Here is a 25,000-nt window from a genome sequence, read left to right as displayed (position 1 = left end):
CAGGTGAGACCGGGGGGACTGCTGCATGAAACCACAGCTCAGACTTTCATTTGATTCTTTTTGCATAATTCACTCAATTAATAATGTTATTCAATAACTGAATATTAATTAATGAATTTGAATACTGCTATATTATTAACAGATTTTAGAAAAGCTTTCTTGCACCTTCATTAAAAATTTTCCTGAAATATTTTATTAATATCATACACTTTTTTGGTAATTTTATTTTCCTGTAACTTTTTACTAATTTTAGGTCATTTCTTGCTAATTTGCTCCTCATCTTTTTTCCCATGTTTCTGAAAGAAATCAAATTAATTTTCTTCTTTAAATTTGAATGAAACGAATGTTAAAAAATGTAATAATAAAAAAAAAAAACAGTGATGAGGTGGCACTTGGGACAGTCAGTGAATATTTCACCATCCTGTTTGCCCCGCCCTCCTGTTGCCGCCCCCCCTTACTGTTGGCCCCGCCCCCTGTCAGCGCTGAGTGTGTGTGATGACAGGTGTGTGTGTGTGTTTCAGGATTGTGGAGCGAGGCTACTACAGCGAGAGAGACGCCGCCCACGTCATCAAACAGATCCTGGAGGCCGTGGCGGTAAGACAGCCTGCCCGCTGCGTTCAGGGTCCCGTCCCCGCTCTCACTTTCAGGACAAACGAGCGCTCTCTGGTTGTGACGGCCCGGCTGACCTCAGCCAGGTGACGGGCGTGGGCGTGGCGGTGGTGGGCGGGGCATGGAGCCGAGACATGACAGGCTGTTCACTGCATTCACTGCAAACCACGGCCGTGTCTCTGTAACATTCAGGAAACACGACTTTATCATAATCCCAGGTTGTAGGCGTACATGTGGTACATGCACACACACACACACACACACACACACACACACAGAAACATGCGCACACGGAAGGAAAGCTGTATATTTTGCTACACAGTAGATGTAGGTCAGCTGTCAGCAGTCAGAAATGCAGGAGGCAGATGTGTGTGTGTGTGTGTGTGTGTGTGTGTGTGTGTGTTGCTGTAAGTGTGATCTAATCCTCTCAGAGTCCCATCACAGTGTATTCGCTCAGGCTTTAATCTGCAGCAGGATGGAGCTGCTGTTACGTAAGTCTGTTACTGCTGCAGCAGCAACCAGCAACCAGCAACCAGCAACCAGCAACCAGCAACCAGCAACTCAGGAACCAGCAACCAGCAACTCAGGAACCAGCAACTCAGGAACCAGCAACCAGCAACTCAGGAACCAGCAACCAGCAACTCAGGAACCAGCAACCAGCAACTCAGGAACCAGCAACTCAGGAACCAGCAACTCAGCAACCAGCAACCACAGCAACTCAGCAACTGGCAACGCTACTGGTTGCTGTGGTCTTCAGGGACTCGGTGGTCTTCAGGGGCTCGGTGGTCTGCAGGGGCTCGGTGGTCTGCAGGGCTCGGTGGTCTTCAGGGTCTCAGGGGTCTTCAGGGGCTCGGTGGTCTTCAGGGGCTTGGTGGTCTTCAGGGGCTCGGTGGTCTGCAGGGCTCGGTGGTCTTCAGGGGCTCGGGGGTCTTCAGGGTCTCAGGGGTCTTCAGGGGCTCGGTGGTCTTCAGGGGCTTGGTGGTCTTCAGGGGCTCGGTGGTCTGCAGGGCTCGGTGGTCTTCAGGGGCTCGGGGGTCTTCAGGGTCTCAGGGGTCTTCAGGGGCTCGGTGGTCTTCAGGGGCTTGGTGGTCTTCAGGGGCTTGGTGGTCTTCAGGGCTCAGTGGTCTTCAGGGTCTCGGGGGTCTTCAGCGGTGGTTCTTGACATTTAAAGTGATGTGGTGTCTGCTGTGGTCTGCAGAGCGTCTGGCCCAGCAGCAGGAGGAGAGGCGGCTCATGGTTCTGCTCTCTCTCTGCCGTCCTGGAACAGCAGAAACTGGTTCTGGTGCTGGAAGAACCCCTTCAAACACTTCCTGGCTGCACCTGATTGGACGAGCGCTTCACCAGTGGGCCGTCCCCTCCTGGACTCCAAAGCGGACCAACATGGCAGCTCTTCTGTTGTCATGGAAACAGTTCAGAGAAGTAAACGCTGCAGCTGCTGAGTCGCTCCTCGTTTGTTTGAAAGCTGCTCAGGAGTCTCCGGAGGCGGTGACTCGCACGGGACGCACCTCATTTGCATAAAGTGGCCGAGACCTCAACTTTATGCAAATGAGACGCCAACGTGACGCCCCGTCTCTGGAAACAGAACACAGCACTCCCAGAATGCATTGCACAGCTGCTGCCACAGACAGTAAATGGGGAGCCTGGAAACGTCGGAGCCCGTGGGCGGAGCTTCTTACCTGTCCGTCCATGTGACCTGCTTCCTGTTTCCGTGTGGATTCGCCATGTTCCGTCCGGCTCCCAGGGTTCTCCTCCCTGTGAGCCGCTCACAAACAACATCTGTCCTGGAGCTTGGTAACTTCATTAGCTCTCCTCACCAGGCCGCTGAGTCAAGACAGACCCCCGAGCACACACACACACACACACACACACACACACACACACACACACACACACACACACTGCAGTGGAAACCAGGCTCCTGATGCAGACTGATGGTGTGATTAGCGAGCCGAGCAGCTGAGCGGCCTGATGCCTGCATCTGATATCAGCCTGCTGGGAAATATCAGGCTCATCAATCAACCAATCAATCAGACTTAATTTATATAGCACTTTTCATACAAACACGTGGAACACAAAGAGCTTCACACAGCAAAACAATAAAACAACAGTCCACCCCCTCAGAAACAGACAGACAGACAGACAGACAGAATAGGAGCTGAGGAAACACCGTCATAAATCTTCACATAGTCAAAGGAGGAATAAGAAGAGTAAAGTGAAAAGTAAAGTAGGGAGTTAAAAAGTAAATAAATGGTTTAGAGTGCGAGATCAAATCATAAAAGACAGAAGTGAGTGGAAGTGAGCCACCAGAGAGTAAAACCAGAAAACAAACAGTTGTGTTTGAGGAATTCTGAGATTAAAGTTGTAAATTTAGGAGAAAAAAACTTGAAAATTCTGAGAATATAAAGTTTTTTCCAGCATATTCTGGTTTGATAATCTCGGAATGTTTTAGTTTTTTCCATAAATGTACCTTTAATCTCAGCGAAAATGAGTTTTTTTTCTTGTAAATTCATGAGATTCAGACTTTTTCCTCCTAATGCACCGTCATGTTTCACTGCAGCGGCTCAGGCCGGGGTTATCAAGTTTACATTTTCCAAACAACAAAAAGGTAAAGACGTGTAGTTTGGTGGATGATGCGTTGCAGACTGAGCTGAGAAAAGTGAACGGCTTGTAGCTGCTGAAGATCTGTGCCGCCTGAGGGCCGGAGCCTCGGCGGGTCCTCGCTGGAAAACACCACAGATCTGCTCAGAGAGCAGCAGGGCATGCTGGGAGCTGGAGGAAGACGCCATCTGTTAGCTCTGAGTTTGGATCCATATCTGCTTATTCCCAGTTTCACACACACACACACACACACACACACACACACACACACACACACACACACATACACACACACACACACACCCTGCCCTCCTCCCTCCTTGATCCTCCTCTCAGCAGATGACAGATAATTCAAAGCTTTATCGAGTCAGGCTGATTTGTGCAGCTCGAGCTTCAGAGCCAGACTCGCGTCTTCTCTCCTGTTTTACATTTGATCCACTTAGTTTTGGTTTCACATTGCGATCATGTGCATGCACTAAAGAAATGTACATGTACGGCATCATGTTAGGGCCATGAAGGGAAAAAAAATATGGACCCAGAGGCGTTTGGAATATTTTAGATTAAAGTCACAAATTTACCACAAAAAAATAGTAAAAATATTTTCTCTTCTCCTCTGTCGGCAGCTCCACCTGTGCTGCCCCCTGCTGGCCGTGTCTCAGGCCTGCAGCTGATCCCCTCAGCAGATTCTACTCTGACATGGGATTCAGGAACAAGGAGATCCTGCTGATCTGAGCCCAGAATCAGCAGATTGTCCATCCATCCATCCATCTTCTGCCGCTTATCCGGGGCCGGGTCGCGGGGGCAGCAGTCTAAGCAGAGATGCCCAGACTTCCCTCTCCCCAGACACTTCCGCCAGCTCCTCAGGAGGAACCCCAAGGCGTTCCCAGGCCAGCCGAGAGACATAGTCCCTCCAGCCTGTCCTGGGTCTTCCCCGGGGCCTCTTCCTGGTGGGGCATGCCCGGAACACCTCCCCAGGGAGGCGTCCAGGGGGCATCCGAAACAGATGCCCGAGCCACCTCAACTGGTTCCTCTCGATGCGGAGGAGCAGCGGCTCTACTCCGAGCTCCTCCCGAGTGACCGAGCTCCTCACCCTATCTCTAAGGGAGCGCCCGGCCACCCTGCGAAGGAAACTCATTTCGGCTGCTTGTATCCGCGATCTTGTCCTTTCGGTCATTACCCAAAGCTCATGACCATAGGTGACGGTAGGAACGTAGATTGACTGGTAAATCGAGAGCTTCGCCTTTCGGCTCAGCTCCTTCTTCACCACGACGGACCGGTACACCGACTGCATCACTGCGGAGGCTGCACTGATCCGCCTGTCAATCTCACGCTCCATCCTTCTCTCACTCGTGAACAAGACCCGGAGATGCTTGAACTCCTCCACTTGAGGCAGGACTTCTCCACCAACCCGGAGAGGGCATGCCACCTTTTTCTGGTCGAGAACCATGGCCTCGGACTTGGAGGTGCTGATTCTCATCCCCGCCGCTTCACACTCAGCTGCAAACCGCCCCAGTGCCTGCTGAAGGTCCTGCATCGATGGGGCCAACAGGACAACATCATCCGCAAAAAGCAGCGATGAAATCCTGTGGCTCCCAAACAGGACTCCCTCCGGCCCCCGGCTGCTCCTAGAAATTCTGTCCATAAAGATTATGAACAGAACCGGTGATAAAGGGCAGCCCTGCTGGAGTCCAACATGCACCGGGAACAGGTCTGACTTATTGCCGGCAATGCGAACCAAGCTCCTGCTCCGGTCGTACAGGGACCGAACAGCCCTTAGCAAAGGGTTCCTCCTGAATCCGAGGTTCGACTATCGGCCGAACCCTCCTCTCCAGCACCCTGGCGTAGACCTTCCTGGGTAGGCTGAGAAATGTGATCCCCCTGTAGTTGGAACACACCCTCCGGTCCCCCTTCTTATAAAGAGGGACCACCACCCAGGACCAGCCCCACAACATCCAGAGATTTGAGATACTCAGGGCGGATCTCATCCACCCCCGCTGTCCTGCCACTGAGGAGCTTACAAACCACCTCAGTGACCTCAGCTTGGGTGATGGACGAGTCCACCTCTGGGTCCTCAGCCTCTGCTTCCTCAGCGGAAGATGTGACGACGGGATTGAGGAGGCCCTCGAAGTATTCCTTCCACCGCCCGACAATATCCCCAGTCGACGTCAGCAGCTCCCCACCTGCACTGTAAACAGTGTCGGCAGAGTACTGCTTCCCCCTCCTGAGGCGCCGGACGGTTTGCCAGAATTTCTTCGAGGCCGACCGATAATCCTCCTCCATGGCCTCCCCGAACTCCTCCCAGCTCCGAGTTTTTGCCACCGCCACTGCCCGAGCTGTGGCACGCCTGGCCTGCCGGTACCCGTCAGCTGCTTCAGGAGTCCCACAGGCCAACATGGACCTGTAGGACTCCTTCATCAGCTTGACGGCATCCCTTACTTCCGGTGTCCACCACCGGGTTCTGGGATTGCCGCCACGACAAGCACCAGAGACCTTGCAGCCACAGCTCCGAACAGCTGCATCGACAATGGAGGACGAGAGCATGGTCCATTCGGACTCAATGTCCCCCACCTCCCTCGGAAGCTGAGAGAAGCTGTCCCGGAGGTGGGAGTTGAAGACCTCCCTAACAGGGGGTTCAGCCAGACGTTCCCAACAGACCCGCACAATACGTTTGGACCTGCCAGGTCTGTCCAGCTTCCCCCTCCGCCAGCGGATCCAACTCACCACCAGGTGGTGATCAGTTGACAGCTCAGCCCCTCTCTTCACCCGAGTGTCCAAGACATACAGCCGGAGATCAGATGAAACAACAACAAAGTCGATCATTGACCTCCGGCATAGGGTGTCCTGGTGCCACGTGCACTTATGGACACCCCTATGCTTGAACATGGTGTTTGTTATGGACAAACTGTGACTAGCACAGAAGTCCAATAACAGAACACCACTCGGGTTCAGATCGGGGAGGCCGTTCCTCCCAATCACCCCACTCCAGGTATCACCGTCGTCGCCCACGTGAGTGTTGAAGTCCCCCAGTAGAACAGTGGAGTCCCCAGTCGGAGCACTATCCAGTACCCCTCCCAGGGACTCCAAGAAGGCCGGGTACTCTGCACTGCTATTCGGCCCATAGGCACAGACAACAGCGAGAGTCCTCCCTCCAACCTGAAGGCGCAGAGAGGTGACCCTCTCGTTCACTGGGGTGAACTCCAACACATGGCGGCTAAGCTGGGGGGCTATAAGCAAGCCCACACCTGCCCGCCGCCTCTCACCGAGGGCGACTCCAGCGTAGTGGAGGGTCCAACCCCTCTCGAGGAGCTGGGTTCCAGAGCCCAAGCTGTGCATGGAGGTGAGCCCAACTATTTCTAGCCGGTACCTCTCAACCTCCCGCACAAGCTCGGGCTCCTTCCCCCCCAGCGAGGTGACATTCCATGTCCCCATCGCCAGCCGTTGCATCCGGGGATTGGGTCGCCAAGGCCCTCGCCTTCGACTGCCGCCCAATCCACAAAGCACCGACCCCTTACGGCTACCCTTGTGGGTGGTGAGCCCGCAGAGGGTTGGACCCACGTTGTCGGTTCGGGCTGGGCCCGGCCGGGCCCCGTGGGCAAAGGCCCGGCCACCAGGCGCTCGCTCACGAGCCTCAACCCCAGGCCTGGCTCCAGGATGGGGCCCCGGCTCCGCCGTACCGGGCGACATCACGGATCTTAATCATCTTGTCATCTGCGCTTAGTCTGGCTCATCACCTAGGACCTGTTTGTCATGGGAGACCCTACCAGGGGCGAAATGCCCCCGGCAACATAGCTCCTAAGATCATGTGGGCACACAAACCCCTCCACCACGGTAAGGTGGCAGTTCAAGGAGATTGTTTTCTTCTGCATCGGCCCAAGTCACAGCAACGTCTCTTCAGAGTCCAGATGCTGAGGAGGAGATTGGGGTTCTGGACTCAGACCAGCAGGATTTCCTTCTGATGGATCCCTGACATATTCTGACATATTTCTCTCACAAATCATCTTACCCCCAAACCATGTGGTTCATACATCCTTTTACCAAAGCAGATCAAATCCACAAGAGAGGAAAAGACTTTGGATTTAAATAAAGTTTTATTAGAACAACAATAATTCACCTGGTAACTGGATCTTTCTCTAACATTATTTTGTGTGTGTGTGTGTGTGTGTGTGTGTGTGTGTCCAGTATCTGCATGAAAACGGAGTGGTGCACCGTGACCTCAAACCAGAGAACCTGCTGTACGCCGACCTGTCGCTGGACGCTCCGCTGAAAATAGGTACGCACCCTGGACCTCCTCGGTCCTCTGTCCCGCCGGCTCGCTGTCCCGCCGGCTCGCTGCCCACGTCCCAGCGAGCCGGCGGGACAGCAAGCCGGGCGTTCACAGAAAACACAAAGTGTGAGTGGCTCCACAGCTTTCTTGCTCTCAGATTCTGTTCTAATGAAGAACCGGTCTCCTCTCTCTCCAGCCGACTTTGGCCTGTCCAAAATTATTGATGACCAGGTCACCATGAAGACTGTGTGCGGCACCCCGGGATACTGCGGTGAGCGGCCGCCGCGTACTGCGCTGCTACAGTACCTGTACAAGAAGTACAGCCCATTTAATACCTGTGCTAAACTATGGATGGTGTATTAGATCATGTAGTACCTGCACTAGTAGTGGGAGATGTATACGAGCAGTAATAACCTGTGCAGCAGACGGCGTAGTACCAGTAGTGAATGGTGAACTTGCAGTAGGATATGCAGTAGCTATAGTACACGTGGTAGTAGCAGAAGTAGTTAGGGTACAAAAAGTAGATGTGGAATAACAGCAGCAGAAATAGCCGTCACATATGCTGCAGTAGCAGCAGTACACAGTGCAGTACACAGTGCAGTATGGGATGTGCAGTTGCTCTGTGTGTGTGTGTGTGTGTGTGTGTGTGTGTGTGTGCTGCTCTGTGGATTTGGCCTGTCTAACAGGCTCCGCCCCCTCCTGCAGCTCCAGAGATCCTGCGGGGAAACGCCTACGGCCCGGAGGTGGACATGTGGTCTGTGGGCGTCATCCTCTACATCCTGTGAGTCCTCTGACACTTCCACCCAGATTTAGAATACACACTCACACTCACACACTCACACTCACACACACACACACACACACACACTCACACACACACACACACACACACACTCACACAGTCACTGAGCTGATTCACTCCCTCTCAAGTAAGAGCTGCACATTGTGATGCCTCAGGTTTATAGGCTTTTCTCTTCTGCAGCCATTAAAAAGATCAGCAGAAGAGAAATTTGATATTTTATATAAAGTTATAATTATATTTTATTTATAATTAACAGAAAATATTAAGTAACGATTGTCAGAAATGTATTTGGAAGCAATATCTACAAGAAAAAACCTTATCCAGGAGCAGTCAGGAGCAATCCGCACACACACACACACACACACACACACACACACACACACACACACATAGACAGAGTGGCAGGTTTTGGGCTCTGAGGCTGAGTGCTGTCCCGCAGGCTGTGTGGCTTCGAGCCGTTCTTCGACCCGCGGGGCGATCAGTACATGTACAGCCGCATCCTCAACTGCGACTACGAGTTCGTGTCTCCGTGGTGGGACGAGGTCTCCCTCAACGCCAAGGACCTGGTGAGTTCACGTGCTGCTCCCGGCTGTGGCGGGGTCGCATTCAAGTGCCAATTTGTCCTGTGAGACAAACGCTGATCGACATGCTCGACCTGCAGCCTAACAGCAAACAAGAAACATGAAGCTTTTCTGCTGTAAGTTGTAATGGATCACGTCAGAACGCGGTCCGTGTTTATCTCCTCTGGAACAGTTTGGTCTGACATTTAGTTTAAACCTGAATCCGGCAGAGTGGGAGGACTGGTTCAAAACACAAGTCCATGTTTGTGGGAGGCTCACATCATGAAGCGCGGTCGTGCACAGTTACATAAAGAGGAACAAAAGGTTCGGTGATGCTGCAGTCCTACACCATCATGACTTCTCAAAAGACAAGACACCTGACTGCTTCAGCCTTCACCGAGGAAATCAACCAATCAGATGCCAGAACACTGACGTTTTTCTGACAGCATGTCATGATTTTTTTTTTTTTTTGACACATGATTTGATTTATTTCAGTCAATTAAAGCAACAGAAAAAAAGAGAATATCAGCAACAATGCACAAGTCATCAAACACGGACTGACTGAAAAGGTGTAGGCTGAAGCAGAGCTTATAACGCCCACCCTTATCTCAATAAACATTTACACACAATATGAGCTAATCCAAACATAACCACTACCTAAGTGGTGAACCAACGATGCAGCTTTCAGTCAACAAATACAAACTTAATTAAGCTACCAATTGGTAGAATTTTAGTCAACCAAAACATCGGACGGCAAAAGGACAAGACCAAAAAAAGCAGCATGGCATGGATTTGTGAGATACAAGATGTACTTACTGTTTTTGACAGTGTACTGCATAATTAAGATATTCTTGTAAAGTTTTTTCAGACTGGCCAATGTAATCGAGGTTTTTGTATTTCCAGAACAGCTGTTCCATAAGTTCACCCCGGAACAGACGACAATGACCTTTTACGTTTGTACGATCTTTGGTTTTTCAAAATCGATTGCTCCCCTCAGATTGTACCCGCTGTCCCTCATTTTAAACGACCTCTGGATACTTTGTGGTAGTTGTCCATTTCTAGCTTTATTCATAATCTGTATTATTTTGTAATGTACTAAGTGTCATACACATGTACTGTATCTGAGGCAGGAAGGACAAAACAGCCTTTACATGTTTCACCACAAAAACACACGAGACGCAGGTCAAAGGCAAAACGCCTGAAGGGCCACAGATCAGTCAGCTCAGGAGGCAGCAGCCCGTCAGCTCAGGTTTATTTGTCATGTTTCATTCCTCAGAAGGAGGGTTAGTGTTATCATGATCGCTGCACTTCCTGTTGCACTTTTCTGAGCAAAGTGTTGCAGGTGTGCTGTCAGCCGGCTGCTCTGTGCCTGCAGGTCAGCAAGCTGATCGTCCAGGACCCTCACAAGCGGCTGAGCGTGCAGGAGGCGCTGCAGCACCCCTGGGTGCTGGGCAAAGCCGCCCGCTTCTCCCACATGGACACCACGCAGAGGAAACTGCAGGAGTTCAACGCTCGCCGCAAACTCAAGGTGAGAAATGCTAACCAAGCCGACTACGTCTGAAAATTCATGTTTCCCTCTGTTTTGGCCACGGGGCAACACGGGGCAACATGGGGCAACATGGGGCGACGGGGGGTGACGCAGGGCGACGCAGGGCGACGCAGGGCGACGCGGGGCGACACGTCCCACCTGGGAAACCAGCACGGCAGCACAGCATCGGCACACTTTCCCTCAGGAATCTGACTCACTGTCTTAGTGTTTTCAGATTGTTTCATGCTGGCTGTGTGAGCACATCTGATGACAGCCACACTAAACACACCTCACACACTCTGAGCTCACTGGAGCTCATTTTATAACAACACAAAGTACCTTGGTCCACTCTGCAGCAGGGAGCCTCTGGGAACCCGCTGCCAGAGGGTCATGTGACCGAGGTCGTGGGCGTGGCTCCAGGCCTGTTCTCACAGTTTGACTTTTTGTGTTTGCTTCTTTAAATTTGTAGTGTTTTGTCAGGGGTTCCAGCCACGTCCCTCTCCTGATTGGTCAGTCAGGGAGCTGACATTGCATGTGTGTGTGTGTGTGTGTGTGTGTGTGTCCTCCGCAGGCTGCCATGAAGGCGGTCGTTGCCACCAGCCGGATGCATGAGGGTTCTCGGCGTCGCACCGACAGCTGTGAGATGCCTGGCTCAGGAGCGTCCCGGCAGGGCAGCATGCAGCAGGACCCGCCCCCGGAGCCCACAGGCCCCACCCCCGCCGCCAAGGAGGACACACCCCCGGACCGCCGGGATGAATCGGAGCGCACGGACCGATGTGCGCTAAGCCCCACCCCTCCACGCAGCCCCAAACCACCCAGCTGCGACGCCGCGCCCGTAGGCCCCGCCCTCACCAGACCGCCGCTCAAAGCGGACGGGCTGCGGCAGGCGTCCGTCATCCCAAAACTGATGCCGGGCCAGCCCAGACTGCCGCAGAAGAGCTGCTCATCAGTAGAGCCCGCCCCCAGGGGCGGGGTCTCCCCCGTGCTGGCCACGCCCCCCAGTCCCAAGAGTATCAGCAACGGCTTCCCGTTGGGGGCGGAGCCTGACAGTAAGACCACCCACTGCCAGTGATGGAACCATAAATCCAAACAGAGCCGCAGACTTCCTGTTCCAAGCAGACGACGGCGATTTGAACCAAAACGAGCAGAAGAGCCGGTGCTCCTGCTCCCGGACGGGTCACCACTTCTGCTACTGAGTGAGTCATCCTGTCAACATCAAAGATCTTTGGTGACTGCCCACACTGGTTTACATGGAGGAGCTTTCAGGAGATCAGAGATCTATGACGGCGAATTGTAAAAATATATGGAGCTGGGGGGGAGGGAGGGGGGTTCAGAGGAGAAAACTCAGAGGAAAAATTTTCAAGATTAATATCATAAACTGATGAGAAAAAAAATCACAAATGTATGAGAAAAAAAAACTCTCAAATTTACAGGTAAAAAATACAGAAACCAGTTTTCCTCCTCCTCTGTGTCCGTGGCTCCACCTGTGCTGCCCCCTGCTGGCCGTGTCTCAGGCCTGCAGCTGATCCCCTCAGCAGATTCTACAGGAACAAGGAGATCCTGCTGATCTGACCCAGAATCAGCAGATTGTTTTCTTCTGAATCGGCCCAAGTCACAGCAACGAGTCCAACTAGTTTTCACTTTTTTTTTTTTCTCATAAATTTGTGAGTTCATAATCTCGTAGATTTGGGAGTTTTTCTCTGGTAAATTTATGACTTAAAGCTCAGAACTTCTGAGGATTTTTTTTTCATGAATTTGTTTTACTAAATTTACCAAATCTGATTTTTGTTATGTATTTGTTTTTCAGATTGGTGAGTCTTTATCTCATAAATTTACACCTTTAATCTCGGGAGCTCTGAGGTTTTTTCTTGGATTATCTCCCCCCTCCCTCCCCACCGCCGTCGTACAGATCAGCTTCATTTCTGTCAGATTTTTGCTCAGTTTGACTCTCCTGGGATGAAAGTGACCTCTGACCTCTGGTTCTTCCCCTGCTTCCTGTGATTCTTATCATTATTCCTGTTTGGACTGAGTCTTGGTGACATCATGACGTCTGGAGAGCGCGGCGTCGCTCCCGCCCTCCAGAGGACACGCACCTCTGCTCCTTCATATCGCTTTTTCTTTTCTTTTCTTTTGTTGTGTTTTTGGAGGCGGGGCTGTGCGGCTGGCCTCCTGCTGTCTTGTACTTTTGCTTCTATGACAACATGAGATAGAAATTCAACAGGCACCGCTGGTGTTGGTTTACAGGAAACTGGAAAAGACAATCTGCTTTCAGATTTTTTATTCTTTCTACTCTTTGCTGTGGAAACCCTCTTTAACACTTTATTATGCAACCGTCCGAGTAGCTAGGGTCCCGTCCGTGCGTAGCGTAGCTTTCGGGTCAGTCGTCCATCGTTTCGTGAGCTTCTAGTGCAGACGTGTCGTGCGTTTACAGTGAAGAAGATCCCAGATGTTTGCACTGTAAATAGTTTTATCTGAGGTAGATCACAGAGAGCTGACCGCTCCTCACAAGACCAGAGAAAAAAACAGCCTTCCTGTTCAGACCCCAAACTCCCAAATTGACCTTTGACCTTTCTGGAGAAACAAATCAACCCCGTCCCGTCCGATTTGAAACCACACTCTCTACCTCTTTTCATACAGGGGCTTCCAAAAAACTATCGTAGACCCTCTCTAAAGAAAACTACGGAGCCCCAGAAGGGTCACGGCGAGACTTTTTTTCTTGCGTTCTCTTGCAATAAGTTTTGTCGCTCCGTTCTGTGTGAGCGTCCGTGTGCCTCCGCCCCGCGGCGAGACCAAACCCCAAACCAAAACTACCGCTGAAAAAATGAAAACTAACTGAAATGATACTGTGTTCCAGCAGAACTAAATAATAATAATAATGATATATATGTATATATGTATACACACAGAAAATGTGTGTAGTTTTAGTTTTTGTCAACCCATCAGGCTGTTTGGGTTTTCTATTAAAACAATTCAACTAAAACTAATGTCAACTAAAGGAAATTAAACATTTTGAAGAAACAACAACAGAAATGTAAAAGTGTCCGGTCTCTTGAGGTGAGAATGTGTTGAGGTTCCTGGTGCTGATCACAGAGAGCGTGGGGGCGCCGCGTCCACATGGGGGCGCCGCGTCCCCATGGGGGCGCCGCGTCCACATGGGGGCGCCGCGCACACCGAAACATCAAGCTGCTCAACAGAACCAAAAATGTTTCTTCAGAGTGATGCCGAAGAAGAACCATTTTTGGTTCCACAAAGAACCTTTTAGCAAGAGGTTCTTTAAAGAACCATTTAAGTAGATGGTTCTGTAAAGATTCAAAAATAGTCCCTTTAGGAACCATAAATGTCTCTTTAAAGAACTTCAGCAACAATAGGGTCTTTAAAGAACGTTTTTTAAGACAGTTGTTTGTGGACCCAGCTGGTTCTGTGGCACTGATGGTTTATAGAGCGAGACATTAATCCATTCACTGAGGAAATAATCTGCATATTAATCCATTCACTGAGGAAATAATCTGCACATTAATCCACAATGAAAAGAATTGTTAGCTGCTGCCGCCACCAAATAACTCCAATAAACATGAAGAACCTTTAGCACTTTAAAGAACCACAGAAAGTGTGTGAGAACCAGCCCCTAAATAAAGAGGTTCTGCAGCTGCTGATGGTTCTCTGTAGAACCACAGAGCGTTTTGAGGAACCTTGTAAGAGCAGTTGTTTGTGTGAGCGAGGAAACAGGCAAACGGCTCGGGGGGAACAGAGGAGGGACGCTTTACAAGAGAACGCAAAAAAAAAAAAAAACACAAGGTGTTGGCGTGACCCTTCAGGGCCTCTGTAGAAAGCAGTGAGGAGGAGCAGGAGCAGGATGAGGAGCAGGAGCAGGATGAGGAGGAGGAGGAGGAGGAGGAGGAGGAGGTGACGCCTGGATCCTGCAGCAGGAGCTTCGACCGTCGCCAAAGGGCTTTTCTCTCAGCAACTTGAATCATTTGGTGAAATGTGGGTTTTGCACGTCGTCCTTCAGTTTGATGTTCCAGCTGATTTTCACACCAACTTCTTGCCAAAAGGTTAAAACTGGATAACCGGCTGTCATGTCAAAGCTTGTATATATTTGATTTACATCTATCAATTGTGTAAAATATGAATATTTTGCTTCTATTTAATCACAGGAATATTTTCGGGCGGGGCTTGGTGGTGCCGGAGCGACCCGACTGTAAATGGTGTTTGTTTTGTGTTTGGTTGAGTAAATTGTACCTTTTTTTTTTTATTTTTCAGGACAACATATTATAGATGACATACGCTGACAGTACAGCCACATTTAAGAAGGCGGACTTTTCTCTCTGCATGTGTACTTCTTTTATTTCTGTTGGATCATATCAGAATAAAGGTGTTGGACAGGTGGACAAGGCGTCTGCGTGATTTCAGGGGTTTTAAAGAGACGGGACGTCCAGCAGAGACCAGACACACCTGCACAGAGACACAGAGCTGATTTGGATTTGCTCTTTATTTTTCTCAAACAGATCCAACAAGCAGATCGCCAAATGTAAGATCCAAAAAAACAAAAAACATCAGACAGTCGACGTGCAAAAAACAGCTGATCTGCTCTGCCCCTTTCTTACTATCTCACGTTACTCTGTAGAAGAAAATAAAAGTAAAAACTCTCAGCAAATATATATAACACAAATATTGGAGACAACAACAATAGAAGTGAAAAAACAAAAATATATTCACACATTTTTTCCACATCTGTTTTATTGTTGTCCATTAAAAACTGTTTGCAGCTGCATTCGATTATTATTATTATTTTTATTGTACATTTTATGGGCACATCAGGGCTCCTCCAAAGGCTTACCCCCCAAACTGAGATGCACATGTTTTTAAGAGAGGGGGGAGTGAGGGAGGGGGGGGGCGTCCCGCAACCACCGAGACAGAAACACAGAGTGCACTTCAGTGTTTTGTCCACTGGGGGCAGCACTGAGCAATATCTGGCAGTCAGTAGTCAATTTTGTGACTTCATAATCTCAGACTTTTCTCATATTTTTCCTATAAATTTGTGAGTTTTTTCTTCTAAATTTACTGCTGCAATCTCAGACTATTCAAGTTTTTTTCTTCAATCTCTTAATTTATAACTTCAATCTCTTAATTTATGACTTTCATCTCTCTTTTCTGCTTACAGTGGCAAACCTCAGACAACAGGAAGTCAGTTTGGGGGAGAAACACACTTTTATTTTGAAGGGACAGGTGGATGAGAGAGGATGTTTACGGAGTTGTGAAGGTTTTATTGGTTGAAATTTATTTTACAGCCATTAGTGCAGGATGACATCACTGTTTTGCAGGAAGTTGAGGTCACATGAGCTCGTTTCTTGTGGCTTTTTTGGGCTGTTTTGAAGCGTGAGCTCATCTGACCTCCACATGAACTCACGCCCGTCACCTCGCCATCGTCCCGCCTGGGCCGGGCCAGGCTGCAGGACCGGGCTGCAGGACCGGGCTGCAGGACCGGGCTGCAGGTGGCCCTGTTTGGACAGCAGGGGCGGCCAGCAGCTTTTAACCCCATGAAGGCCAGCAGCTCACAGGTGAGCGTATTCACACCTGCCGGGCTGGAGGCCTGTCTGTCTGTCTGTCTGTCTGTCCGTTCAGGGGAAGGTGAGTCTCAGCAGCGCCTCCAGGGAATTTCTTCAGACGTCCCCTTCGACTCAGGGATGAACCGACTCAGTGTTGGTGGTCAGTTGAGTCTCCAGACTGGGTTCTCTGGTCCCAGTTGAGTTGTTCTTGCTGTCAGTGTCAGTGGGAGTCAGCTGTTTTATTCTAATCTGGCCGCTGTTTGTCAGATTAGCTCTTCACTTTGTGAAGGCAGAGACTCCCAGTCATGTCCACGTCCCAGTCTCAGTAAACATCACACACACACACACACACACACACAGACCAGCAGCACTGAACACACTGCACACACACTCTGACTGCCCAGCACTTTGTTTCATTAAGGGTTTTTTTGTTCTAAAGTCTAGATTTCATATTAATTTCGGTTAACTAAAATGTTTTTTCACACCTGGTTTTAGTTTTTAGTTTAGTGAACCAGGATGACCCTGCTTCACACAAACGCCTAACAGGATAAAATGACAGAAGGTCAAAGGTCAGCTACACTGTGACTTCACAATGGTCTGCGCTTTTCTGGCCATGACTCAGCAGCATGACTCAGCGTTTGGAGCGGCCGGCAGGACGGGGTTCTCCTGTTCCTCATTGGTTCTGCTCTCCATCAGTCCCCTGAGCTCCTCTGCATGTTCCTCACCGAGTTGCTGTTACATGCTCTGCACCTGTCATCACCTGCACACACACCTGCCAGGTGAGTCTGACATGTTTTACTGAAGCCTGTGACCCTGAACGCATCCAGAAACTCAGTATTTCAGAATCGCACCCCGGCCCGTGAAGATGCAGAGTGTTGTCTCATCTGAACACAAAGAAAACAAACCAGGAGCCCACTCAGGACATATCACCCTAACCTGACCTTGACCTTTGACCTACATACTCCAAAATCAAACCAGCTCGTCCTTCATTCACGACCTGAAACTCGTCATGAAGTTCAAACCAAACGAGGAAACATCAACTCCATCCACCTTCAGTGTGGGCCATGAAAATAAACAAGATTCCAAAAAAAAAAAAAACTTTTACAATTTTTTTAATTCAATATTAATTCAATTAATTTTTTTTACAGGATACAAGTAAGAAAAACTACAAAAATAAAAAAGAGAAAAAACAAAAAATAGAAAAAAATTGAAAATATGACAAAAAGTTAGAAAATCTCTGAAAAAAAAAACAGATAAAATACATAAAATGTGAAATATTTAAAAATGTCTGAAGTGCTGCTGTGAGACAAAAAGATAAAAATGACTCTTCATGGGTTACAGCGCTGACTTCTAAATATTTTTGGAAGCAGGGAAATTAAACCAGCAACCTCGGAGTCAGGTGTGTGTGTCATCAGCGGGCGCCGCAGACGGCGTCGGCCCTCTGCCTGTGGACCGTCCCGTCCTGCTCGGCTCCGCACCAGACGCTGGACGAGCCGCGGGCCGCCGGCAGCCTCCACACGGAGAGCACGGTGTAGGCGCCGCCGGCCCCCGGCCCCGCCCACAGCGCCTCGGCCTCGGGCGGAGCCACCGCCGTGTCGTCCAGCCACCAGACGACGCGTGGCAGCGAGCCGTTGAAGCCGCTGAGGAGGCACAGCAGCAGGCGGGACGCCGCGGGGTCCCGGGGCGCCGGGGCCGACGAGAAGATGTGCACCTCGGGGCCGGAGGGGCCGGAGGGGGCGGAGGGGGCGGAGCCTGCCAACACACAGGAAAACATCAACACATGACAACAACATGAGCCGGACGTCCTGCGGCGTCACTCCGCCGTTACTGATGAGTATCGGGGCCGCAGGCGACAGGACGCCCCAAACCTCCACCGTGACCCGGAATCAAGACCTGAATCTGAAACTCTTCACTGAACCTGAGGTTTGATTTTACAAAATTGTGCAATTTTAGATCATGTTTTGTTTTAATTCCTGGACTGTGGAAAACTACGATGGCACATTAGATTCACAGGGCGGCCTTTTCCCCGGCGCGGCGCGGTGCGGTCCTGTGCGGCGCGGCACGGTGCTGTGCGGTGCGGTGCGGCTTTTAAGTCTGAATTATGGTTCTGCGGACACTAGACGCAATGCGCACGCAGTTGCTATGCACAGGGGTGCCGTAAATGGGGGAAAAGTTAGGACAATTCCAAGGGCCCTTGCCTGACAGGGGCCCCAAAAAATAGGTAAAAACTAATATAAAATTATTAAACCATCATCGAGTAAATATATATATATATATATATATATATATGTATATATATTTTTTATTTATTTTTTATTTTTTTCATGGGGCCCAAAATTCCTGGCGGCACCCCTGGCTATGCAGATGGTGTGCGCCTCGTATGCCTGTGTAGTACGCTAAGCGGTTCTCCACCAAAACGCCAGGGGGTGCTGTTGCGGTGCAGCAGCGCCGTTTCTAAAAGGAGCAGCAGTTGTTATCGGAATTCGACTCGTTGGTTAATGTTGAAATTATGGCTTTAACATTGAAGACATGGCCACCAAACCAGACCAAACCAGACCAGACTGGCCCAGACTAGATTAGATGTATTCCAGATGTTCCTCACCTTCCACCAGCAGCTGAGTTCCTCTGCTGAAGACCAGAGGGAAAGACTGTTTGCTGTCATGAGCCCAGACACACCTGAAACACACACACACACACACACACACACACACACACACACACACACACACACACACACACACACACACACACACCATGCTGTTGGTCAAAAAGATCATGTAGAGACAGGAGTTATTGTTAAAGCCTGCTGTCAGTCAGTCTGATGATCAATAATCAGTGATCGATGTGGTCCAGGTGTGAGCAGCACACTCTGCCTCGCTCTCTGCTCTTCATCACATCAACACGCCTCAGCCTCCGGTCACGGCTCATCAAACCAAACCAAACCATTCACACTTAACGAGCTGCTGTTAGCTGTTAGCTGTTAGCTGTGTGTGTTCAGCAGGTGTGTGTGAGGATGAGGAGCTCACCTGAGCAGGAGGAGGAAGCCGAACACCGCCCGCATGCTGCCACCGCCACCACCACTGCTGCTGCTGCTGCTGCTGCTGCAGGCAAAGTGACGAGGAGAGCTGCTGCACACACACACACACACACACACACACACACACACACACACACACACAGAGTCAAAACCACAGTTAGTGTTTGTCAGATCCCGTCTGGCGTCCCAGTGGTTTAACCCTTTAACAGCTGGGAGTGAGGGACCGGATCTGAGACCTGCAGGAAAACAGAAGAAACAAACAAACAGAAAATTAGCAGGAAAAAAAACAAAACTAAAATTAGTTTTTCTGCCTTTTACACCTTCAACTGTAATCAGATGAACTGTCCAGCAGCCAGCCAGCCAGCCAGCCTGCCAGCCTGCCAGCCTGCCAGCCTGCCAGCCTGCCAGCCAGCCTGCCAGCCTGCCAGCCTGCCAGCCTGCCAGCCTGCCAGCCTGCCAGCCAGCCAGCCAGCCTGCCAGCCTGCCAGCCAGCCAGCCAGCCTGCCAGCCTGCCAGCCTGCCAGCCTGCCAGCCTGCCAGCCAGCCTGCCAGCCTGCCAGCCTGCCAGCCTGCCAGCCAGCCAGCCAGCCGGCCTGCCAGCCGCGGCTCAATTTACTGTCTACTCTGAAAAACAACGGTTCTGAAAGGGTTCATCAAAATGCTCCCTTCACCAGCTGCAGAACCTCTTTATTTAGGGGCTGGTTCTCCTCACACTCTCTGTGGTTCTTTAACGTGCTAAAGGTTCTTCATGTTTATTGGAGTTATTTGGTGGCGGCAGCAGCTAACAATTCTTTTCCTTGTGGATTAATGTGCAGATTATTTCCTCAGTGAATGGATTAATGTCTCGCTCTATAAACCATCAGAAAACATTTTTAATAGCTCGTCTGGAACCCAATGAAGGAACGAGGAACGCGGAGAACCGGCCAACAACATGTTCATGTTGGTTTTCAACCTGACCACAGTCATCTGATTTAAAACGCTCAGAGAAGCTTTTATTCTGAAACATCACTAAAGAACCATTTAAAAAAGGTTCTTTACTGAACCTGCTGGGTCCACAAAGAAATCTCTTAAAAAAAGTTTCTTTGAATAACCTATTTTTTCTACAGTTCTTTAAAGAACCCTTTATGTCTCCTAAATGAACCATTTCTTGATGGTTCTTTCAGGTTCTTTTAGGGTTTGGTCCCTGGTGGTGTCTGAGTCGTTGGAGCAGAACGGCGGCGGCTCCCAGAGGACGCCGGGCGGCGGGATGGGAGCTGATCTGCGGCGTGAGGGACAGACAAACAGGAAGGCAGCGGGACGGACGGTTGGCGCTCGGCTGTTTGTCAGGCAGCAGATGTTCCAGCAGGAAAACAAAACCTCAGGCAGCAAAACAAACCCACCGGTCCAGGTCAGCTGAGGCCAGGTCAGCCGAGGTCGGGTCAGCTCAGGCCGGGTCAGCCGGGGTTGGGTCAGCCGGGGTCGGGTCAGCCGGGGTCGGGTCAGCCGAGGTCGGGTCAGCTCAGGCCGGGTCAGCCGGGGTCGGGTCAGCTGAGGCCGGGTCAGCCGAGGTCGGGTCAGCTGAGGTCGGGTCAGCTGAGGCCGGGTCAGCCGGGGTCGGGTCAGCCGAGGTCGCGTCAGCCGGGGTCGGGTCAGCCGAGGTCGGGTCAGCTGAGGCCGGGTCAGCCGAGGTCGGGTCAGCCGGGGTCGGGTCAGCCGGGGTTGGGTCAGCCGAGGCCGGGTCACCCGAGGTCGCGTCAGCCGGGGTCGGGTCAGCCAAGGCCGGGTCAGCCGAGGTCGCGTCAGCCGAGGTCGCGTCAGCCGGGGTCGGGTCAGCTGAGGTCAGGTCATCTGAGGTCGGGTCACCCGAGGTCCGGGCTGCAGTGACCTCCAGCCTCCTCAGACTGGTAGATAACACGTAAAGACTGGAGGGGAAGGGGTGACTCCATGAGGCTGGATCAAGTCTGACGGTTCCTGAATCCCAGTACGGGGCGTCGGGTTCTGTCACTTGGTCTCGTGGTTTCACACCAACCCTGAACCTCCGACGGAGCGGGTTGTTCCCCAGGTTTAGTTTTTTTTCTTCTGTTGTTTAAATTGTTCATATTTCTATTTTGTTTTTCTATATTCCTTTTTTATAATGTTTATATTGCTTTTTGCTATTTATTATCTGTTTATACTGTTTATAGTGTAAATTATGCTTCATATCTTGCTATCCTCTTTGCTGCTGTAATGCGTGAAATTTCCCCACCGTGGGACTAATAAAGGAATATCTTATCTTATCTTATCTTATGTTATCTCCATCACTCTGACACTGAGGGAAGCTGCAGAATGACATCACATAGAAAAGATCCACGTCTCCTGCATCATTTAGACACATTTACCTGGAAGTCAGCAGCACGTTTGGGATCTGCACTAGAATTTCACAATAAAAGTTCTGGTGGTTTGAATGAGTGGAAGTGGAAGAGTCCATGAGGTGAAATTTAATCATCATATCTCATGTTTGTTACTAATTGAAGAAGCGTGCTATAGATTATCTCTGGGTTTTTCTGACTTGTTCATGTTCTGGACCCACAAGTCGACCCTGAGGTCAGGAGCTGTGTTTTTTTTTTTTTTGTTGTTTTTTTTTTCCCAAAAGGAAGGAGGCGACTCGCAACACAGAACTGACCAGAACCTCAGCTGGACCAGCAGAGTCTGACTGGTCAGCCAGCACCCCCAGTCCCACAGTCCCAGTCCAACCTCAGCCCAGGTCTAACCTCAGCCCAGGTCCAACCTCAGCCCAGGTCTAACCTCAGCCCAGGTCTAACCTCAGCCCAGGTCTAACCTCAGCGCCGGTCTAACCTCAGCCCCGGTCTAGCCTCAGCCCAGGTCCAACCTCAACCTCAGCCCAGGTCTAACCTCAGCTCAGGTCCAACCTCAATCTCAGCCCAGGTCCAACCTCAGCTCAGGTCTACCTCAGCCCAGGTCCAACCTCTGCCCAGGTCCAACCTCAGCTCAGGTCTAACCTCAGCCCAGGTCTAACCTCAACCTCAGCCCCGGTCTAACCTCAGCCCCGGTCCAACCTCGGCCCCGGTCCAACCTCAGCTCAGGTCCAACCTTAGTCCAGGTCTGAGGTCAGCCTTGGTTCGCCTGGTACTCCTGATCCAGGTCTTACAGGCAGTGGTTTGGTTCATGTTGTCACACTGCAGCTCAGCTCTGACTGGACAACAGAACCTGTGGAGGAGGTTCTCCTGGAGGTTCTCCTGGTGGTTCTCCTGGAGGTTCTCCTGGTGGTTCTCCTGGTGGTTCTCCTGGAGGTTCTCCTGGTGGTTCAGCTGAGGCTGAAACAGTGATCTCTGCACCGATCATGAGGCCTGGGCTGCCAGTGTGTGTGTGTGTTCTGTGTGTGTGTGTGTGTGTGTGTGTGTGCGTGTGTGTGCGTGTGTGTGTGAGTGTGTGTGTGTGTGTGTGTGTATGTGCGTGTGTGTGCGTGTGTGTGTATGTGTGTGTGTGCGTGTGTGCGTGCGTGTGTGTGTGTGTGTGTGTGTGTGTGTGTGTGTGTGTGTGTGTGTGTGTGTGTGTGTGTGTGTCCTCACTCTGAGATGAGAAATGACTTCTTCACACTTTGGGCTCGTTCTTGTTAAACTGTTTTATTGTTGCTGCACCAACGAAACAAAACCCAAACACTCGTCAAATCAAATTCAGGTGATCTCTGATTGGTTCACAGAACCCCACCCATCCACCCCCCTCCCCCTTACCGTGCTGTCCCGCCCCCACTTCCTGTCTGAACAGGAAACACATCAAATGACAGAAGCTGTGAAAAAGCGACAGCCTGGCCTGCGTGTGATCAGCTGATCGACCCCCAGCGCCCTGATCGGTGACCTCTGACCCTCAGTCTGTGCTCGCAGCTCTTCTTGCGTCCTGCTGTTTCTTCTTCTCTGGCTCCTCGCCGCTCAGGCCGCAGTAGTACACCGCCGCGTCGCTCTGCTGCGAGCCGCGCAGCAGCAGCGAGCCGTTGGCTCCGCCCCTCACCTTGTCGGGGCCGAAGTCGACGCCGTACCTCGCCGCGGAGACGTTGGCCAGTCGGAAGCTGAGGATGAGACCGGGGCCGCGGCCCGCCCGCTGCCGGTACCAGCTGACCAGGACGGGGGCGGGGCCGGAGCCGGGGGTGTGGGCGGGGTTATAGGCGGGGGCGGGGCCGGCCAGCAGGGGGCAGCGCAGCGTGGCGTCGTCTCCCGGCGTCACCCGTAAGGTGTCAGGAGGCAACACGGCGGCGTGACTCTCCAACCAGAAACCTGAACAACAACAAGGAAGTCATGATGAGGGAGGCAGGATTTCACAATAAAACTCTCTAAACTCTTATTGTGACAGCGGAGGATATCACAGGCCAAAAAATCTCCTTTGATTTCATAAACCTGATGAGGGGACAGAAGAGACGTTACAGAGGGAAACAGACAGAAGACAGCAGCGATGCAACAACACCACAGAAGAAGAAGAAGAAGAAGAGGAAGAGGAAGAAGCAGAACAACAACAACAACAACAACAACAACAACAACAACAACAACAACAACAACAAGAGGGAGAACACAGCAGCAAAACATTTTGTTCTTCAGTCTCTTGTTGCTTTTTGTGTTTCCACCTCAGGTGCAGTGTCTGAGCCTGGATCTTGATTGACTGACTGACTGATTGATTGATTGATTGATAGTTTCTGATCAGACATGAACCAGCACAAAGCAGAAACAGTTTACTCTGTCGTGAGCTGGTACATAACAAACAAGCCCTCCAGCTCTGTCAGGCTTACATGGAAAAATGCGTCACTTTTCAATCCAATTAACATTTTTGCTCATTTTCTGTTTGTTTGTTTGTTTGTTTGTTTGTTTTTGTTTGTCCCTGTGTGTCTCTGAGTGAAGTCCTGTGTGTCTCAGTCTGGATGTCAGACTCTGGGACGTCGTCACTTCATCTCAGGTCAGTCCACACTAAATCAGCTGTTCTCACACTCTTTCATGTTCTGGATTTTTTGTCAAATTTCGACCTTAATATTCTGCTTTTTTTTTTTTTTAGTGTGTCGGCAGTCAAAGGGTTAAACCGTCTGAACTCTGAGATTAAAGCAGAGGAGAAAATGTCCAGATGATCCTCACACACTTTCTGCTTTCTAACAGTTTCTTGTCAATTAATTAATTCTTCTTCTTCTGCAATTTTTTTTTGCTCATGCTCCTATAATTTTTTAAGCTAATTTAAAATTTTCTCATTTTCCCCCAGCAAATTCACAAATTCAAAAACATGGGAAAGAAGGCGATGAGTAATTTAGAGATGAGCTGACCCTCAAGGACCCCTGAGGGTCCCGCTCGCGGTGCTGCACGTCGTCCCCTCTCTCTGTCCTGTCTCTCTCCACAGGGACTGACAATCAAAAGGCAGAAATGCCCAAAAAAATTATTGCTCCATGTTGGTTTGAGCTGCAAACTGCAGAGCGGACCGAATGGTTTGTGGCCCTTCAGGAGAAACACCCAGACCGTCAGACGGCTTCAGGCTGAACAGATTATCACACCAAAATCCCTCATAGTGTCCTTAAGCTGAAGCTGCATGGTTTCAGCAGCAGAGTGAAGCGGAGCAGAAGCTGGCGGGCCGGGCCCGGAGCAGAAGCTGGCGGGGCGGGCCCGGAGCAGAAGCCGGCGGGGCGGGCCCGGAGCTGAAGCTGGCGGGCCGGGCCCGGAGCAGAAGCTGGCGGGACGGGCCCGGAGCAGAGAGCGGACCTACCGGCCACGGCGACGAGCAGGCAGAGCAGCGGAGCTTCCATGTGGGCGACGGGCTGCACACTGAGGCTGGGAGGCCTTTCTCCCACACAAAACAGGAACCTGAAGGCAGCAGGCGGGGCCGTGCTGACAGGTGACGCTGTTTTTCTCACAAAACCCTCAACATGTCCTTAGAGACACCCCCCAACCACACACACACACACACACACACACACACACACACACACACCCCGCCCTCCTACTGAAAACTAGTTAAGCTTCATGTGATGTTTTTCCATAATCATGGTGAAAAGGCAATTAGAAAATTTGCAATGTTTTAATGTAGCTTTAGTAAAAAAAAAAAAAAATCATCCA

General features: G+C 50.7%; 2 protein-coding genes across 2 annotated transcripts in view; one reads left to right on the top strand and one right to left on the bottom strand.

The window, feature by feature from the left end:
• The window catches only part of LOC115358460 (calcium/calmodulin-dependent protein kinase type IV), a 16,628-nt gene extending 4,963 nt beyond the window's left edge, over positions 1–11,665 (top strand). The window contains exons 5-11 of the mRNA XM_030050454.1: positions 522–594; positions 7,387–7,477; positions 7,668–7,742; positions 8,177–8,252; positions 8,713–8,839; positions 10,209–10,361; positions 10,933–11,665. Coding sequence (XP_029906314.1) covers positions 522–594; positions 7,387–7,477; positions 7,668–7,742; positions 8,177–8,252; positions 8,713–8,839; positions 10,209–10,361; positions 10,933–11,433 — 1,096 coding nt within the window. The 3' untranslated portion in view covers positions 11,434–11,665. The remainder of the gene's footprint in view (positions 1–521; positions 595–7,386; positions 7,478–7,667; positions 7,743–8,176; positions 8,253–8,712; positions 8,840–10,208; positions 10,362–10,932) is intronic.
• An 11,074-nt stretch (positions 11,666–22,739) lies between these two features.
• Positions 22,740–25,000, bottom strand: part of LOC115357407 (proline-rich protein 36-like) — a 5,805-nt gene continuing 3,544 nt past the window's right edge. Inside the window, exon 4 of the mRNA XM_030048805.1 lies at positions 22,740–23,191. Within this exon, the coding sequence (XP_029904665.1) occupies positions 22,788–23,191 (404 nt within the window). The 3' untranslated portion in view covers positions 22,740–22,787. The remainder of the gene's footprint in view (positions 23,192–25,000) is intronic.

This window comes from Myripristis murdjan, chromosome 4 (genome assembly GCF_902150065.1).
Source record: "Myripristis murdjan chromosome 4, fMyrMur1.1, whole genome shotgun sequence".
Taxonomy (NCBI): domain Eukaryota; kingdom Metazoa; phylum Chordata; class Actinopteri; order Holocentriformes; family Holocentridae; genus Myripristis; species Myripristis murdjan.
This window is presented reverse-complemented; position numbering and strand designations above follow the sequence as displayed.